General features: G+C 42.1%; 1 protein-coding gene across 1 annotated transcript in view; it reads left to right on the forward strand.

Moving 5' to 3' along the window:
• The window catches only part of SHROOM3 (shroom family member 3), a 212,845-nt gene that overhangs the window by 162,495 nt on the left and 29,347 nt on the right, over positions 1-21,003 (forward strand). The window contains exon 3 of the mRNA XM_063135259.1: positions 10,254-10,385. Within this exon, the coding sequence (XP_062991329.1) occupies positions 10,254-10,385 (132 nt within the window). The remainder of the gene's footprint in view (positions 1-10,253; positions 10,386-21,003) is intronic.

Consider the following 21,003-nt stretch of genomic DNA (forward strand, 5'->3'; position numbering starts at 1 on the left):
TGCTTAACTGCTGAGAGGCAGGGATTGTTAATGATGATAAAGCTGGGAAATACGAAAGGAAAAGGGACCCAAATGCCCCAGTGAATTGATAATAAAGGGTTCAGGCATGTAAGTAAGCAAGCATTGAATTCCTGATGTAAAAATAAATAAATAACCACCGGAGGAAGGGTAGAAGTAATATGTGGTAGTAATAATAATAAACTGATCATCCTTAACACAGGGAAACACTGCTGTGTTTCCCTGTAATAATTTATTTTTTACCCGCCTCTCCATTTTGATCGAGGTGGGGAATAACAGTAAGTTAACAGTAAGCATAAAACAGTAAGTATAAAATATGTCTGGAAACCCCTTCTCCCCACCCACCCCTGGTAATATTCCATGAATGAGGCATGTTGATGGTGTGATAAAAGCCTCATCTGGAAGCACCTTAGGCCTTTTCGGTGGTGGCCCCCAGACTATGGAACGATCTCCCTGACGAGGCTCGCCTGGCGCCAACGCTGCTATCTTTCCAGCGCCACGTTAAGACTTTCCTCTTTGCCCAGGCATATGGCAGCACATCTTAATCACCCACATGTTTAGTTTTTAATGGTTTTTAATGCTTTGTGTGTATGTTCTGTTTTAAAATTTTAAATTTTGTATACTTGTTTTTATCTCAATTTTAGAATATTTGTAAACCGCCCAGAGAGCTCTGGCTATGGGGGCGGTATATAAGTGAAATAAATAAATAAATAAATGACCTCAGATATCTGAAGTGCGCAGAGTCTTGGGAAAGTTGTGAGGACACTATTAGAATCGTTTACCTGTCTTTAGCATTTTTCTCCCTTTAAGTCTGTAATCCTACGCTCATTTTCCTGGGAATGAGATCACAGCGAACACAGCAGATCTCAATATTAAGCATGCTTAGGTTTGAGCTGCGAGTCTGCAATCCAACACATATTTATTAGGACGTTGTTGCTGTTGAACTCTGATGGCTAAGTAAACCTGCTTAGGATGTAATTTATGGCCAGGTCACACATAACAACAACCCATTGGTTTTTAAAATTGTGTGTTGTCTTTAACAAGGGGCGTGCACTGTCTGTGGTTTGTTTAGCATTATGTGCAGACCAGAAACTTAGGCTTGTCTCTTCCCTGACAACCAGAGAAATAACCCAAGAACACACCATGGCTTGTCGGGGGAGAAACAAGGCAAATAACCCAAGGACTGAGAATCCCTGGGTTGCTTAGCCTTTCCTGCTTGCCTGCTAATTCGTTCATGTCAACCAATAATTTTATTTATTTATTTATTTAATTGTGGGCTGTTCTGAGCAAACCAGGCCTTAAACTCAGAGAAGCTGAAAGAGACATTGGCTTAGTAGTTGAGTAGAAGTAAACAGCTTGAGCTTGAGTCTTCTACTGCAAAACTCAGTGGTATTTGTGATCTGTCCCGCAACCCAGCCATGTCTTTGCATAGGGGATACAAAGATAAAAAGAAGAGTGAAGCAGCTTTTGTACGTAGGATATAGGGAAATAATGCAGCAGAATGCACAATGGGAAGTCAGTTTAATTGAGATTGGTTGGTTGCAGCCTGCCCAGTTACTTATTTCTATTGAAACCGGTGTCACTACTCAGAAATGTAACATGACAATTGTAGCATCCTCTTCAAAGTGTGATGACGATAAAGTACAATGCTACACAGCACTAGAAGCTGCCACACATTGTTGATCCATGGACATAGAATCATAGAATAGAAGAGTTGGAAGGGGCCTACAAGGCCATCGAGTCCAACCCCCTGCTCAATGCAGGAATCCACCCTAAAGCATCCCTGACAGGTGGTTGTCCAGCTGCCTCTTGAAGGCCTCTAAGTGTGGGAGAGCCCACCACCTCCCTAGGTAGCTGGTTCCATTGTCGTACTGCTCTAACAGCCAGGAAGTTTTTCCTGATGTTCAGCTGGAATCTGGCTTCCAGATGAAGTTGCCTTATACCAGGCCATTGTTTCCTCTAGGGCAGCTTTGTTTTCTCTGACTGGCAGATGCCAAAGATTGGAACTTGGGCCATGCAAAACAAGTGTACTACCACTGAGCCATGGGCTCTCCTCTCACTTGTATGTAATTTATGTTGGAAGTGTGGGTGCAACTAAGCTAGTTTCAAAAAGAAAAGGGCTGATGTGTCTGCATGGAAAGGTAATGGAAAGGGAGGGAGGGAGGGAGGGAGGAAGGGAGGGAGAGAGAGAGAGAGAGAGAGAGAGAGAGAGAGAGGGAGGGAGGAACTCCTACATAAGAACATAAGAAGAGCCATGCTGGATCAGACCAAGGGTCCATCAGGTCCAGCACTTTGTTCACACAGTGGCCAACCAACTGTCGACCGGGAACCCACAATGATTGAACGAGTGCAACAGCACCCTACTGCCCATGTTCCCCAGCAACTGGTGTATGTAGGCTTACTGCCTATGATAATGGAGGTAGCACATAGCTATCAGGACTAGTAGCCATTGATAGCCTTCTCCTCCAGAAACTCCTAGACTGTTCTCTAAGCTATCCTGATCTTCTTTCTGTTGCTAGACTGGTATTGTTAGGGTTGCTGGCCTCACTTCCTACTTCCCCTTCTTCATATTCTTCCCTCTCAGAGAGGAGACATCTCTTTAGGTCTCCCTCCACTTTCAGTTGAGAACCCTCCTGTGCAACATGTATTTCCTGCAATAAAATGCAAGCTTTCTTATTCCTTTGACCCAGCCTCTCCAGTGTGGTTTATCCAGGTTAAAGCGTGCTCCTTCAGCTAGGATTCCACACATCTCAGCCCTTGTCAGGTTCATGCAGTTCTACTAACAGTCTAAACCACACCTGCCACACACACCATTTACTTGTTTTGTTTGTTCTCTGGCTCACGCCCACACTCACACACAGCAGAATGAAAGAATACAGTTCAGGCCTTTTTTTTTTTTTTTTTGGCATCATTGTATATTTTCGCTTTGATACAGAAATCTCTTCGTAAACGCAGGGGGCTGAATGCAGACATGGTAGCTCTACAGCCTTCTAGGGTTTTCCATAGATTACCATGGAAAGGATTGCTGTCCTTTCTATTGGAATGAATGTCAAGTGCAGGATCTCAGTTTGCATATCGCTGGGCATCCTGGCTTGGGTTCAGGACATTCATGCCTAAACTAGGTGTTGTGATTACCTGTATCTACCAAATACAGCAGAATACAATGCTTAAGAATGCAAGAATTGTCTTGCTGAATCAAAGATCTGTATAGTCCAGCATTTCCCTTTTCCCCTGCCCTTCCTTCAAGGAGCTCAGGGTTCCTTACAAGTTTCTTCCCTTTCCAAGTCCACCCACTCACCTATTATATCATCGCAACAACCCTGTGAGGTAGATTAGACTGAGAGTGAGAGAGAGAGAGAGAGGGAGGAAGTCAACAAGCAGGACGCAAAGATGAGGGGTCATCCATTGTTTGTCCCTATTCCCAGTATGTAACTGGTTGAGTAAACATTCTCATTGAGGATGCTTCTGGTACAAGTACAACAAATATGATACAGTACAGAAAAGCAATAGCGTTTTCATATTAGGAAGGATAGAAAATAATCCCTGATCTCTCCCAAATGTTCTGTGAATTCTGGATTTCAAGAAATAAAAATAACAGGTTGATGCCCATTTGCTTCTGGAAATCCTTGTATTTAAGTGGCAAAGTGTGAACTCATATCAGCACTGTCTTTGTATTCCTACATTTTAAATCCTGTCTTTTAATGTATACTATTGCAAAGTTGGATCATTTGCTGGGAAAGAATGTGCAGCTTTTGAGTTGTACAGAACTCACTGTCAAGAGTTCAGTGTAACTTGAATGCTTGCAGACTGTTTGATTAATGTAACTGGTGCACTAGTTTGTATATTCTCCTGTACCAGCATAGCGATAATTTCCTAAAATAATTTTTGCTTTATATGGCGTTTGGACATTTTTCAGTATGTATTTGTATTTTGAGACTTTAGTGGTATACCTTGTGTTTTAGAAGATGTCATTCCTAATGCAACAAAGATCTTCTAAAAATGTTCATTTGTTTGGTGACTGAACTAGGGCTAGGTAAAAAGCAGAAAAACATGGTTGCTATCTAGAGGAAGTAAGAAATATCTATAACTGTAATCCTACACAATTATTTGGGAGCATGCACCATTGAACTTGGAGGCACTTACTTTTGAGTAAACACGTATAGCATTGGGCTGAAAACTCCACTGAAATCCATGGGACATAAGCGCTTAACGGATTTCAATAGGATTTAGTTTAACTTTCCCTGGCTGACATCCCACCATACAATTAAATCCAAGAAAGCAACTACAGAATGTGTTTGTACAGTGTGGGGTAAATGTGTGTGGCATGAAATTCCAAAGGCACAATGGGAGCAGCTGGTATAAATAACAGTGAACAGCGAGAAGTGATCTTTGTAGAGAGAGAAAACATTTCAAATGCTGTTGCCAGCATTGAGGGGGTGAGATGGGTCAGTAGGATATAACTCAGACTGAAATAACTCCTGAAAGTCCTTATTTTATGTGTTAAAAGGAAGGACAAATGCTAGTCTGTTCTTTTCAGGGATGAACATTTGCAATCACCACTATGAATAGGACTCTACATGTCTGGCCATGTGCCATGCACGCATGGAATCTGATGCAGAGTTTGGAATCCCGAGACCCCGTCTTTAGTTTATTTATAATAAAAGTACATTTTACCGAGATTTGTAGACTCAGTAAAAAATATTTCAGGCATTGGGCACCAATGCATCATTCATGATAATCCACAATTTAAATAAAATTGTGGATTGCTGTTATATGTGAACCAGGCCATTATGTTCATTGAGCGTTCGAAGTGCTTTGCATATATTAACTCAGTAATCCTGTAAGGTAGGTTAGTATTCTCATTCTCATACTGCAGGTGGTTGGGGAGCAGGCTAAGGTACAGAGAATGGGGTGAGCTGAGATTTGAGACAGGATCTACACTACTGCTTTATAATAATATTAAAGTGCACTGACAGCTGTTGGGGCCCTTGACACTTACATATACCGTTTTCAACTGCTTTCATAGGGTTATATCCTGCTTGGTTTAGATCTGGCTAGTTTTTCCAGCTCACTGTTCACACATGAGTCGCTATGCTAAACCAACCCTTGTGTTTCTGATGGGTCCCAGTGCATGTCCAAGTATGCTGTCTCTTCTTTGGCAGAATTCAGACATATCTCCCTCCACACTTTCCACAAGGAGCAATACTGTTATTTTAAATATTTATATACCCCTTTGGAGTCCATACAACACTTCAAAAGCGGAATTTCTATGTCCTGCTAAAGTGTGCTGCTATGTGCTGCTAGTGTTTAAAATGCAATACTGCAGTGAAGCACATTAGCACCCATAGGTTTCTTCTGGAAAACCACATAGAAGCAAACACCTAGGGCACCATCATGTTTATTGACTTCACAGAGTACTCATTTTTCTATGCATGTTTTGATATGCCCAGAATCATTCAGAAAAACAGTGGACTCCTGGAACAATAAATGAACAGGTCTGGTAATAGTTGCAAATCAGGATAGAATTGGTTTACCTGTCAGGAGGAGTCGAGTACATTGCTAGAGGGTGTCATTTGACATTTCCATCATACTTTAAAAAAGAGTTGCTGCATTGCTTTGAAATGGTCTTTCCTCCGTCGTTTAGTTAGTTCATGCTAAGAATGCAAGTTCTAATTACCTGTCCTCTAATCACACTTAATATTGGACTAATTACTTGTACTCTTGGCATGCAGGATACCTATTATTTAACATTCCCTCTAATGTCAGGCTGTGAACAAAACTAGCATTTAATTAAATGGTGTTGGACAATTTAAAAGGAGGACTCTCTTTTCCCAGTCCTGCTTATCAGGAACATCAGTAGCCCTAAATCTTGCTCAAGAACTAGGTGATGATTTATTGGCTTTGTGAAGTAAACAAAACAATCATGTATTCTGGAAAGAGCATGCTCTTTATTTCATTGTGATGGTTTGTTTATTTCCCACCTTGCATTATAGATATGGCTTGCCTGTAGTGCTATTACATGCAGAAGGAGAGCCAATGTGATCATGTAGAAGTGTTTAGCACTGGGACATGGAGACATGTGTTCAAGCTATAAAGCTTTCTGGGTGGCCTTGAACCAGTCACTATTTATTTATTTATTTATTGCATTTTTATACCGCCCAATAGCTGAAGCGCTCTGAGTGGTTCACAAAAATTAAACCATTCAAAGTATAAAACAAACAGTTTAAAAACATAATGTAAAATACAATATAAAAGCAACCTAACTTTACAATATAAAATTTCAACCTAACTTATGGCAATTGTTGTGAGGGTACATGAGAGCATGCTTTCCCCCTCTTAGCTGCCAAAGGTCTTGTGTAAACAGGCAGCCCTTGCACTTGTCCTATAAGATAAACAAGGGTTTAGAGTTAATAGACCTTTTCCAGAAAGCTGTTCCCAAAAGCTAGGGCCACAACAGAAAAGGCCCTGCTCTTTCTAGCAGAAGTGTTTACCTCAAGAAGATTGTGTTTGAAACAGAACTGCAATAGGTGTGTATGTGGGTGTGGGTGTGTCATATAGGGAGAAGCCGTGTCTATGATATGCAGATCCTAAGACATGTAAGTCTGTTTCATGTAACTCTATTGCACTAATCCCTACAATACCCCCATAAACTAGACCAGCAATATTATCCCCATATTAGAGACTAGAGCTGGGAGGTATTATTTTTAATCCAAGAAATTTACAGCACCATATAAGGGATTGTCCCATTTGATCCTCACAACAGCGCTGTGAAGTAAATTGAGCTTACAGGTTAAAGACTTACCCAAGGCCACTTAGGCTGCAATCCTATACATATTTACCTGAGAGTAAGCCCCATGAACTGAATGGGACTTAAATCTGAGTAGACTTGCATAGGATTGGATTTTTAGGGTGCATAGCTGCTGAAAGTTGTAGGACTTTTTTCTGTCTAAACTTGCATAGGATTGCGTTCTTAGTGAGTTATATGGCAGAGCAGGCATTTGAACAGTTCTGCCTGTGTCCAGTCCAACACTTTCTTCTATATATCCATTGGCTCTCCTGGTTTTCCGAAGACTTCTCAGTAAATTCATGCCTGAGGTAAAATTCAAAGTGGAGGATTTCCTGGCTCATCGCAAGGTCCTTCTCTTAACTCCCTTATCTTGGTCTACTGACGGTTTTCTTGGTAGCCGGAAAGGGAGCACTCTTGTTCACACCAGATGATCATGAAGCGATTTTCAGCCAAGAGTGCAGTGCAGGCCCGAGAACTGGTATGTGTAAAAGGGTCGTTCCCAGCTTATGCAGATAAGTGACAAGTGTAGAGCGAAAAGCCAAGTGGGGTGGGATTTAGAGGAAAGGGCAAACAGCTGAGGGAGGATTTGGAGTGCAGCCGTGACATACGGCTTGTGCAAGAATGCCATTCAGATGCTGAAATTCTCCCTTATGGTGGGTGAAAGTGCTGGTGCTACGGCCTCAGCTGCAGTGCAATGGCTTAAAATTCTTGCCTGGCGCATGGAGGCTTGACGAGGAAGAGGGAGCACGAGGGGAAGTTTTTTTGGTGCCCAGCAAAGAACGCTGCCCTTTCTTTCCCTCACTGCAATGGAATCTCAGCTATTTGAAGCATCTGAAAGCCTCATAGGATGGCATGCGACTTGAGCCCTAAGCCCGCTAAACATAGAACAATCATGCCAGAACTCCGTCAGCAGTAGCCTTTTGTTCTCTGGTCTCGATAGGGATGAAGGGACAGAATGTTTCCCCTTCACACAGGTTTCTATTCTTCTTCTTCTTCTTTCTCTTCTTTCCTCTTTGTTCCATGCTGATGAGCAAGAACGCGGACTCTTCAATATAATTTCCCTTTGCTGTGAAAAACCCAAAAGCATTGTTTAAAAATAATAATTTATTTATTTATTATTTATCATTTATTTATTACATTTCTATACCGCCCAATAGCTGGAGCTCTCTGGGCGGTTCACAAAACATCTAAAAATAGCCTACTGTTATTGTGGGGATTTTTGAACTATGGTCCGAGCAGGGTTCTTGGAAGCTAATCAGTAACTCAACAAGAAGACAAGAAATACCCCTGAGGTCTTCTGAGGAGGCCTTATCGGTCCTTCCACAACCAACTAGATGTTGCCCAGATAGCAGCATGTAATCTCAGTTAGGGCACGCACTATTTGGAATACTTTCCCATGTTAAATTTGAGAGGCAGAAATAAATGCCTCTTGAAAACACACTTGTTCACACAGGCTTTCCCTAATCTGTGAGGGACTCTGTTACTACCCTGCTTTAATGTTTATAGTGCTGTAATATTTTTAATGTTTTCAGTTATGGATTATTTTTACCTTCTTATATAGACAATCTTCCACTAAAGATAGTTCTACCAAATGTCCCCTGCACCACAGGGGGAGAGGGTTTGGGGTGTGTGTGTGTTTTGGGGTGCAATCTTGGTTTATGCAGACTACAGATCAGGGAATAGGGATTCAGCTTGTGTTGGATGGGGTTACACTCCCCCTGAAGACGCAGGTCTGCAGCTTGGGTGTACTTCTAGATTCAGCCCTGAGCCTGGATGCCCAGGTTTTGGCGGTGGCCAGGAGTGCATTTGCACAGTTAAAGCTAGTGCTCCAGCTGCGCCCGTTCCTAGAGATGTCGGACCTGGCCACGGTGACACATGCCTTAGTTACATCGCGATTGGATTACTGTAACGCGCTCTACATTGGGCTGCCTTTGAAGAGTGTTCAAAGAGCTGCAGCCAGATTGTTGACCGGGGCTGGTTACAGGGAGCACACAACTGCCCTGTTAAAACAGCTCCACTGGCTTCCAGTCTGTTTCCGGGCTCAATTCAAAGTGCTGGTTATGACCTATAAAGCCCTATATGGCTCGGGTCCAGGTTATTTGAAAGAACGTATTCTCCCTTATGAGCCTGCCCGTGCTTTGAGATCTTCTGGAGAAGCCCTTCTTTCAGTCCCACCTTCTTCACAGGCGCGCTTGGTGGGGACATGGGAGAGGGCCTTCTCAGTGGCTGCTCCGGTGCTCTGGAACTCTCTTCCCGGGGAAGCTAGGCTGGCTCCCTCCTTGATGGGCTTTCAGAAGCAGGCTAAAACTTTTTTGTTCCAGCAGGCCTTTGGAGAAGAATCTGGCCCTCCATCTATGTAAACCTCCCAGAGAGCCCTGGCTATGGGAGCTGTATATAAGTGTAATAAATAAATAAATAAATAAATAAATTATAATTTTGTTGTGTATTTTAAATGTTTATGGTTTTGTTTCCCCCTCCCCCGTGTATATTTTAAACTTTGTAAGGCCGCCTTGAGGCCCAGCATTGGGCAAAAGGTGGGATACAAATAATAATAATAATAATAATAATAATAATAATAATAATAATAATAATAATAATAAAATAATGCGAGTCCCACTAGGCCTGTCTAACCCTTTTTGTGGACTGACTGATTGCATCCCAGAACTTGTGCCAGAATGAGTTACAGGACTTCCCCTGAGAAATACTTGCCTCACAACAGGGATTCCTTGGCAAACCTGAAAGTATTTCCTAAACTGAGGTCAAACAATTTGAAAATCACTGTTGTAGGAGAGGATGGCCTTGTATGGATGCAGTCACAGAAATGTATTTACCTCAAAACTATTACGGTCAGTTTATGCGAATAGGTCATCCAGATAATGTAACAAAATTATCTTTGCCCCTGCTGCCATGGTTTGTAAGTGAAAGATGCCAGCTTCTATCTCAGACATCTCTAATTAAAAGGATCAGGTTGTAGGTGATGGGGAAAAACTTCTGCTTGAAATCTTGGAGCAATGCTGCTAGTGAAGAGTATAAGAACTCGATTAAGAACACAATGATAAAAGAAATAAAATGTTTTTACCTGCTGGAGGAAGGACAACAGAGAGGGGGACAACCTCATCTCCCTCGACTAATTATTCAATATCATTTTGAATCTCTTGGATCAAGGCTGCTTCTTGGTAATTTTATATTCTGTGGCTTTAATCATTCTGTGGCAGCATTGATGTGTCTCCTTTAAACAATTGCTTTATGATTGTATTGTTAACCTCCTTGAGGTCTTCAGGCTGGAAGGTGGGATATAAATATTTTAATAAATCTTTATCAAAGTATATAACTGTGCTATGTAATGTATTTTGTTAAAAGGAGGATGAGTTATTTTATCCTGGTTGTTCCTTACAGAAGTGTGACTATACTCTCAAACATCTTTGTTTTGCTTTGTTTCCTTTCCCAGGGATACATTTGCAGCAAAGGGACATACTGACATTACAGCTTCCCGTTCCCTCAGTTCAGAGTGTCTCAGGTCTGACTTGCAGTTCAGCAAACCAGCATGGCCAGGTGGAGTTAAACTACGTCTACAGAACAGGTGAGAAGGGGTATATTTCTGCAGACACAGACCCTGCTGTACTTGAATTGTTTCTTGCATACTCCAGTTCTCACTCTCAATATATTATTGTTGATCATTCTTTTTCTCTTGGTTGTTAGATGCCGGGATAGAGCAGTGTTCAAGTAATTTGGGAGGGATAAATGAACCCAGAATGAGGAAGGAGCCAGATAAGAAAGCTTCCAATTATAGAACATTCAGGCATATCTTATGTGTGTTTGTTCTTCTGACATACTTTTGAGTAAACACACAGTCTTAACTATTGTTTCCATCTACCCCCAGCCCTCCCCCTATGTCAAATTTTGGATTATAAACTCCTAAATTGATATGCCAGCTGCGCCCCTTCTTAGAGTCAGAAGACCTAAAGACAGTAGTGCACGCGCTGGTAACCTCAAGGCTTGGCTTCTGCAATGCGCTCTATATAGGGCTACCATTGTACCTAGTTCGGAAACTTCAACTAGTTCAAAATATGGCAGCCAGGTTGGTCACCAGTACATCTAGGGGTGAGCATATTACCCCAACATTAAAATTGCTCCACTGGCTGCCAATTAGTTTCCGGGCGAAGTACAAAGTGTTGGTCATTACCTTTAAAGCCCTAAATGGTTTGGGTCCAGGTTACCTGCGGGATCGCCTTCTCCCACACAGTCCGCCCCGCACACTCAGGTCCTCTGGGGTGAACTTACTTTAGTCAGCTAGAACTAGGCTGACATCAGTTTCCCAGAGGACCTTTTCTTCTGTCGCCCCCAGATTGTGGAACGGCCTGCCGGAGGAGATCCGTAAAATTAACTCTCTGTGTGATTTTAAGGCAGCTTTAAAGACTAGCCTTTTCTGGCAGGCCTATCCAGATCAATGTTAAATCCAGAATTTTTAAGATGTATTGATTCCTGTTCTAATGTTGTTCCCCGCCTCGATCCAGGGGGAGAGGCGGGTAAGAAATAAATTTATGATGATGATGATGATGATGATGATGATGATGATGGGAATGACCATACTCTGTAAAGTACCATGCACATGGGTAGCACTATATAAATAGTAATGTCCCACTGATTTACTGGAACCCTCAGAGGCCCGCTGTGATGAGTTTCCAAGACACTTCGATAAAAACGCTCACCTTCGTTCTGATTTGAACCCCGCTATTGATGCAGTGTCTGTTGAGGTATCCATGCCTTATTTACCCCGCTGTGGCTGCACAGTTGCCTGTGTTGTTTATATGGTGCAGCCACCAACTCACAGCCTTGATGGACTTTTCACCCCGAAACTGCGCTTTTTGTAAGTGCTGACTTACCGCAACTTTTCCTTTTCCTCTAAGGCCACCATATTGTTTCTTTATGTGTCACTGGTGGCCTTATGCAGGTGGGTGGATCGAGGAAGCATGGGAGTGTAGGACAGGGGGAACGCTTGACAGGCACTGCTGCTTTTATGGCTGGCTAGCCTGTGCTCCCTCCTGCCATCTAACCTTATCGCTTCCACCTCACAGCAGCGATGCTGCGGTGTTTTGAAGGAATGAGACACCAACACGGTGTCATATAGACACCCCCCAGGGGATCATCTTATTCTGTTTTGTGGGATCAGTTTCAGTTTTGGTATCCTGAGGATGTGGACAAGTCATAAGGAAGTAGCCAGGGTGACAAGTAAACTAACCTATAGACCAACCAGAAGCTGGTTGCTCTTTTGCAGAGGAGGTACTGATAATTAGTGTCCCATCCAATAGACTTTTGTAACTGCAACAGTGTCTGCAGACTTCATAAATTCTGTTGCAGAATGCTCTGCTATCTGGATCCTTCCTTATTCTTGGAGATTGAAGGAACATTGAAATACCCTTGCAGATGAGAACATTATGGCTCTTCCCTTACTGTATGTCAGAGCAGTAAGCATGATGCCCCTACCCAGGTGGCAAGAGAAATATAAACTACACTATGAAAAATTAAATGGAACTGGCCCGACCTGGTTAAGGAGGAAGCCACAATGCTATGTTATATGTGGGCCAAATCATCTTGGTGTAAATCACCAGGGCTCTATCTTGTCTCATCTATAATCAGCAAGACACTAGTTATATCAGGGCAATTACACCACTTCCTCTAAGGTCCTTCCCAGCCACTCATACTTTTACAGCATAGTGCCAGAGAGAGAGAGGAGAAGGAGGCAAAGTCAAATGTGCTGTGGGGAAAGCAGAACTTTCAGATATTGGCGATGATTCTTTGGAGCTGTATTGGTAAAAGAGCAACTCGGAACCAACTCGATAAGACTGAGGTTACTGATGTACCTAAAAAACGCCTGGCTGATAAAAGAAGAATCAGGTGTGATTTGGTTGCTTTCCACTTTCCTCTCCTCTTTTTAAAACTCTTTTGTATACTCTTTTGCCTCCTCTGTCTCCCCCACCCCTTTTCCCATGTAGAGAAAGAATTTTGATTGTATAATCTGGATGACACAGTTTAAAAGGAGAGTTGGAGTTGGGAATACTAAATTCTACATTATTGCCAATGATTCAGATAGATGACTCTCTAAACTCTTGCTACCACTTGATTCTAAGGCCGTGATCCAAATAAGCATTTTATGTCTGAGTAAGGGCACTGCACCTACTTCCCATGTTTTCTTTGACATTTTGTCTGCTATAGCTCCTACTTCTAAGGAGGCCAGCCACACTGAACAGCAGCTTGCCTCTTTGGCAGTGGGAGCTACAACGAAAGCCTCAAAAAGCTTTGCTGCCTGCCTTGCATTAATTACTACTCTGAATTGCAGTCTATGTTCCGTTTATTGTATTTTCTGGTTGTTGTTGCTGCTGCTGCTGTTGTGCATTTAGTGTGTGTCGTGTATGGTTGTTAGAGTATGAATGACACAAAGGAAGAAAGGTGAGGCCTTAAATTGTAGCAGTGTATGTGGACAAGAAAGAGATTTACAGTCAAAAGGTAAATAAAAAGAAGTGCCTTACCTACTTCGTCCCCTGTGCCTCCTCTCCACTTCAGGATATCCTGGTTCTGTCTTTGTGTGCATATTTTCTTTCCCGTACTCCACATTTTCTTTTCCCATGTCTAAATGTGTTGGCAGATGCTGGCAGATGCTGGCAACACCTGCCTCTCAGGATGTATGGTGGAGTTCCATTGTTTGTCACGCCCTGTAGTTATGTTTTTACATATATATATTTTTCAAAACTGTTGTACACCCAGAGAAAACTGGAATAGCAGGAACGTGGGTTTTTTTAAAAAAAGCCAAACAAAAAGCATTCCCTCACGTGGAATACCCACAACTTCATATCCAATAGAAAAGGGACATATTTGGTTTTGTAAACAAGTATCCTGAACAAGCAACAAGTTTGGTCCAGAGGCTGGGATCCCAAGAACCACACAATGAACCAGTCAGTTTGGACATCATCCACAACCCATGGTTAACGAACTGTGGGTTGTTGAAAATGCAGCAGGAGCATGTGCTCCCATTTGCTCCAATTTGTAAATCGCCCAGAGAGCTTCGGCTATGGGGCGGTATATAAATGTAATAAATCAAATCAAATCAAATCACCCACTCCTACTGCAATAAACAATCCTGTCCCTGGGTTGTGTATCATGACAACCAAACCTGGAATTCTGGACTGCTGGAGGAAGAACAGCCCATGGGTTCACACAACCCATAGGTTGTTTATTGCAGTAGGAGTGGGCGCGTGCAGGGAAACCAAACCACAGGCATGCTTCCACTTCATTTTCAGCAACCCGCAGTTTAATTGTGGGGTTGTTGATGAGGTACGAAACAGGTCACTTAGTTGCACATACTCAAAAGTTGTTTGGTCTTATGTTTCTCAAACAGCCACCACCTACATGCCATACGGCAGCCAAGGAGGCTTTCAAAAGCAGCTTGTGATATGGAATGAGGGGGGTCTGTTGTATAAAGGGGGGGGGCAGGAAAAGTCAAGCCTATCTGCATATCTGGAGCAGCATATGTGCTTTCGCAGACAAAAGTACTAGACATGTGATGCTTGCATTAGAGAAGGCAAAAATATCTCCAGAAATAAAAGGACAGGTTTTGCATATGGCCATTCCCAGATGATTTTAATGCAAGATGACACAGGTCAGAAGACGCTTTAGATGTGCACTGGAGCACGATGAACAGCTAATGTAGCCCCCCCACCCACCTCAACGTTGCTGCATAAGACTTTGCAGCAAAAAGAAATTCACTCTTTTCTGTGCGCATAGTAGTTTCAGCCTTGAGGATATAAAAGTTTCATTCAGATGATGACTGAAAGAGGTGGCCTTTGGGTTCTGTTTTTCCTTTGGCCTTAACTTTACTTATATGTTCTATGTAGATGACAACTCCAACACTTGTTTATTTACAGCACTTAAAATCAGCTTTTTAAAATTTATTTATTTTTAAAATATTCAGTCGTATACAAAATAATTTTTTTTAAAGAATGCAACAAATTGACCGGCAATAATAATAATTTTTTTTAAAAAAAAGCATTCAAAAATATTGAACAATATTTTTAAAAAGCAGGTAGAAATTATAAAAAAAAAACTGATTTATTTTTTTTTAAAAAAATGTGCCTGAAAGAACACGAGCCAAGGGCCAAATCCGATATGATGGTAAACTTTTGGCTAGCAGTGAAGATGAGGGTCTACCTCTGTTGCATCCAAAAGAACTTCCCTCAGGATAGCAAAGAAGTTGAAAGACTTTCCATGTTGCAAGGTGGTGTTGGTGTTTTGGGACGTGTTACTGTAGACCTATTAGATACGGCTTCGTATGTTTGGGGCAGATGTTATACTCAAACCATAGAGAAGAGGGTTTTTTTTATTATTACATTTATATCCCGCCCTTTTTCCTTCAAGGTACCCAAGGCGGTGTACATAATCCTCCTTCCCTTCATTTTATCCTCACAACAACAACCCTGTGAGGTAGGTTGGGCTAAGAGTCTATGACTGGCCCAAAGTCACCCAGTGGATTTCCATGGCCGGGTGGGGACTAGAACCCGGATCTCCCGACTCCCAGTCCAACACCTTAGCCACTACACCACAGGGGACTTGTATGCGTGTATACAATATGTAACTTTAATAAATAGTGAAATGTCCAATGTGTTTTGACAGCTAAATGTTGCCTTATTAGAAATAATCAATAAATTCAAGACTTGTGCCTCTGAGGATTTCATTATTTTATTAAAATTCCATATATAGCACTGTGTTTCATAGATAGATAGATGAACGCGCACACGCGCACACACACATGCATGTGTGCATACATGCACACACATACCATTTTAAGGCTTGCCACTTTTGGGGGCTGTCTTGTACACCATTTGATGTGACTGAAGTAGCTCTGTGGATTGTGGCCCTAGTAAACACCTGTCTGAAATCCACACTCTGTGTGTGTGTGTGTGCAATGGGGATGAATATACTATTTTTCTGGGAACTTAACTTGCAAACAGGAAGTAGCTTTGCTACAGAAGAATGTTTGAGTAGGAGGGAATTCCAGGCTCTGCCGCTGTAGTTTTGGCCGTGGCCATTGACTGCAGACATGCCTCTCATTTACTTGTGTAAACAGAGGAAAGATTAATGGCGTGGCATAGTATTGTGTGAAACTGAATAAGGGATAAATTAGCTGTTTTTAGTCTTCTGGGAACATGAGGAGTTTATGGCCAGACTATAACCTGGCGAAATCCAGCATGTTCTGTTTCACTTCACTTTGGCTGAGGTTTTTGCCTTGTCCCTTCACTAGTAGACTGTTGTGTGGGTTTGAGATTAAGAGAAGGAGATATGAGCACAATAACGTGTATATGTCCTCACCCCATTTCATTGTGTCATCCATGGCCATTACCAGAATAAAGAATGCCTCAACCTTATGTGTGTAGTTTATTCCAATGACAGAGCATGATGTGTTATTGAACTACAACAGTAAGGGTGTATATATTATATGTGTGCATACAAGAACATGAAGTATGTTCCTTGTCTGCAACCCTGGGGCAACACTTGTGAGCTTTTTTCAGAGCAACCACCTGTTCCGATGGGGGGAGGGGGGAAACATTCACATTAATGCACATCGGGGTAAAAGAATCCCAACTTCAAGTATAACCTGATCGATCTGAGCTGGCAGTTACCAACCAAGGAAGAGATCTTGGGGTTGTGGTGGACAGCTCAATGAAAATGTCCACCCAGTGTGCGGGTGGACAGTACCATACTACCTTTATACAAATCTATAATAATTTGTATAGTTCTGGTCACCACACTTACAAAAAGTTATTGTAGAGTTGTGGGGTGGGGGGAAGCGCAGAAAAGGGCAACTAAAATGATTAAGGGACTGGAGCATCTCCCCTACGAGTGAAGGTTACAACAACTGGGATTGTTTAGCTTGGAAAAAAGGAGGCTAAGAGGACACATGATAGAGGTGTACAAAATTATGCATGGTATGGAGAATGTGGATGGGGAGACATTTTTCTCCTCCGTGCGGCCTCCCCATTTTCACTCCTCAGCTCCCCGGATACATGCTCAAAATCGAGCATCTAACAACTGTGGGGGCAGACATGGAGGAGAGGATCCCCTCCTTGCATTGAATACTTGTAAGTCCCAGAGTTTGGGGGACTTAAAATTACTCAATGTGCAACCCATTGGATTGCACCCTTAATCAATTCAAACAAATGCAATTAGTCGATTAATGGATGGCAGCCTTAATAACCATATCCAAGGTTATTTATAGAGTTAGACTGTATCCGTGGTATTTTTATAGCACTGGACTACTACAAACATTTATGTGGACAGAAAATTGGGTTCAGCCTTATTCTGTTTCCCAACAGGAAACCAATAATTTCTTTCACACCTGACCATCCAAAAGACCTTTGTAGTTGCTGAGCTATCAGATTCACAGGATTACTTTGGGTAGTCCAGATTGTATTGGATGAGTTCCACTTTGACTCATCAGATGTTATGTTTGGCTTTCACCGCTAATACATGTTAAACTGCAAAATACATTGGATCCCCTTTGCAAAAGAAACAAGTCAATTAATTTTGAGCACACCCAACAGAAGTTAAGCATTTTAAGTTGCGATGATTTCCATGGGCAGATTAAGCATGTCCTTAACATTCTTCCATTGAAATCGGTGAGGTTTTGGCTTGTTCCTTCCTCTTTCTTTCCCCTTTCCCATGCATTTTACAGTATTTTGTTGCTAAGGTCACCCCAGCTGAAAAAGTATTCCATGGAGCTGTACTGAACTTTTGGAGGGATTTGTCATTTTTGTGTGCAGAGGAGGCTGCAATTGTAGCCTGCTAGATCATCTCAAAGAAGACTCGTGCTTTAATCGTGGGTTCTGCAACACAGTTTTCCGCCCCTTGTGTATGCTCTCCCCCATCCAAAGCTGACACTGAAAGCAATCATCAGTTTCCCTCCCTCTTCCCCCCAATCCCATTTTCTTTTCTTGCGCTGTAAGTCAGTGGATAATTCCTTGCAGGTGTGCGTCTCCCCACTCATTAATATGCCAGCTATCAAGATCTCAGATGTGGTGGGTTAAGAAAACTTGGGTTTGATGTCTCCAAGTGAAGCAAGAAAAAAGACCTTCTAGGAATGTTCAGTATGGAGTACGTTAATTCAAAAAGAGGCAAGGGGAGGAATAAGGCAGGGGAGGAAAACAGCCTAAGGCCAAATACCAAGCGTGTTTAATATTGCTTTGGCCAGACGTTTGCTGTCAAAAATGCTGATGAATGGCACAAGGCAACTTCACATCTGCTAATATTTTATATCCAGAACAAGGAGACTCAGGCTGCAATCGTGAAAGGTGAAAATACAGCTTGGTCCCTAAAAGGGTTTACTCAGATGTAAGCCTGCTAAGCTCAGAATGGGCATGTTTGTAGATCAGGTCGAAAGGCCATTTTTACACCCAACGTTTAAGAACATTAGAAATGCCATGCTGGATCAGACCAAAGGTCCATCTAGTCCAGCACTCTGTTCACACAGTGGCCAACCAGCCATTGGCCAGGGATGAACAAGCAGGACATGGTGCAATAGCACCCTCCCACCCATGTTCCCCAGCAACTGGTGCACACAGGCTTACTGCCTCAGATACTGGAGGTAGCACACAGCCATCAGGGCTAGTAGCCATTGATTGCCTTCTCCTCCAGGAATTTATCCAACCCCCTTTTAAAGCCATCCAAATTGGTGGCCATCACTACATCTTGTGGTAGTGAGCTCCATAATTTAACTAGGCACTGTGTGAAGAAGTACTTCCTTTTATCTGTCCTGAATCTCCCACCCATCAGCTTCATGGGATGACTCCATTGAGTTCTAGTATTTTTAGAGAGGGGAAAGAAGGGCCCCTATCCACATTCTCCATACCATGCATAATTTTGTACACTTCTTTCACATCTCCCCTTAGCCTCCTTTTTTCCAAGTTAAACAATCCCAGTTGATGTAACCTTCCCTCATAGGGGAGATGCTCCAGCCCCTTAATCATTTTAGTTACCCTTTTCTGCACTTTTTCTAGCTCCATAATATCCTTTTTTAGGTGTGGTGACCAGAACTGTACACAGTATTCTAAGTGTGGTCGCATCATAGATTTGTATAAGGGCAGTATGATACTCGCCGTTTTATTCTCAATTCCTTTTCTTATAATGCCTAACATGGAGTTTGCTTTCTTTACAGCGGCCAGTATCGTAGGGATGTGTGTGTGTGTTTTCTCTTCCATTTTGCTGGCTCTTTAATTTTAATGTAATTCTTGCATTGGCTAGAATATAAAATGGATTTTAGAATGGCTCGCTTCTACTTCTGCTCTGCTTTAAGGATATCCACACAAGTACCAAAAAATAATAATAGTAATAAATCCAGTTTGAGAAACAAAGAATTTTTTAGCTTTGTGTGTAAAAATGTTCTTGGGTACATTTTTGAGTCCTCTACCTTTGACTTCGCCCCAGTTCCCAACATGTACCCAGGCCTTTTAACTTCTAATTTTAAAAGTCTTTTAGGGCACAATCCTATGCATGTTTAAGAAGGAAAAAGTCCTACCACTCTGAGCATGTCCCAGGTTGGTAGGACTTTTTTCTGTCTCATCATGCATAGGATTGTGGAGAGATCCCTTTGGAGCTCTTCACAATCCCTTTGTGTTTTAACAACTTTAAATAATTTGGTTTCACTCCTAATTCCAGATCATTTATGAACAAATTGAAAAGAATTGGTCCCAATACCGATCCCTGTGGGACCCCACTATTTACTTCCCTCCACTGGCAGAATTTACCATTGATTCCTACTCTCTGCTTTCTTTTCTTTAACCAGTTACTGATCCATAAGAGGACCCTCTTATTCCATAACTGCTAAGTTTGATCAGGAGTCTTTGGTTTATCAAAAGCCTTCTCTTGCCTTGGTTCAATTGCAATTATTTAAAACCATGCCTTAAACTTTAGATCAGGTAGACAATCTGGTGCCCTCCGGATGTTCTGGATTACAACTCCCATAATCTCTGACCATTGGCCATGATTATGGGAGTTGTAGTCAAAAACACTGGAAGAGTACCAGGTCACCTAATCCTGCTTTAGATGATAATCTGAACTAGATGTTATTTAAAAAAAGAATGACAAATTCAGTGCAAGCGTTAATGCAGATATAACCTGAGGAACTCGCATAAAGTGTGCAGCTGAATCACAAAGGGAAGTGGTAGGACCAGAACTCCGTCCAAGACGTCTGTGTTGCATACAGAATAAGTGGTCCTAACTAATTCACCACAACTCTTTTTTATTATTACGAAAAGGAACAATATAAAACCTCACCGACATGCAGTGTGGTTTCATCCTTTTTTCAGTACGAAGAAGTTAATACAGATTAATCAAAATGGAAGAAATGTTAATCCAAAAACAAAAGTTTAACTATGTGTAATCAGCAAACCATTCTGTAACAGAATGTACCTTCCTTTAGGGTAAAAAGAACCACAAAAAGAACAGCAAACATAGACACTGGGCCAAATTCCTCAATATGTGTGTGTGTGTGTGAGAGAGAGAGAGAGAGAGAGAGAAAGAGAGACAGAAACAGAGAGACTTACTGTGCTAAGAAATAAGAAATCACAATTCTGCGCCCAAAGGATCAAATTCTATGGGGATAAACATATTTTAAAATCAATAGATTTTAATGACTTATATACATTATGCAAATTAAGCACACCATCACAAATGCCCTTATTTTGCATGATGTTCTGCTTCTGGCATTCACACAGGGCACTTGAGGACAAATGCAAGACACTAATCACAGGAAACCCTTCTGTCAAGGGAGGGCGTTTCTTCCATGGCTGTCCAACCCATTTACCTGCAGCATTCAAAGTACTTGCACTGCCCTTCCGTAAGTGTTGGGTGCTGCACAGCTCAAGATGGGAGCCTTATGGATCAAACATCAATTCCCTACTGCCTATGCCTGGAGGCCCTTTGCAGGTCAGGAGAGCAAACTCTCAGCAACTGAAATCAACATGTAGGCAAAGAGGACCAGAATCCTCTGAGCTGAGGGATCAGGTGATGCAGAAGAACCAATCCCACGTCACTGTCTGCTATATAGCTCCAAGGCTTGCTATGCCCTATCAGAAGACTAGCAACTCGCTTCCAAAGTGTTCCCTAGCCTATTGCCTTCTCACAACTGTTCTGTATGGTTCCTCTAGAAATAA

The sequence above is a fragment of the Elgaria multicarinata genome, chromosome 10 (assembly GCF_023053635.1).
Source record: "Elgaria multicarinata webbii isolate HBS135686 ecotype San Diego chromosome 10, rElgMul1.1.pri, whole genome shotgun sequence".
NCBI lineage: Eukaryota > Metazoa > Chordata > Lepidosauria > Squamata > Anguidae > Elgaria > Elgaria multicarinata.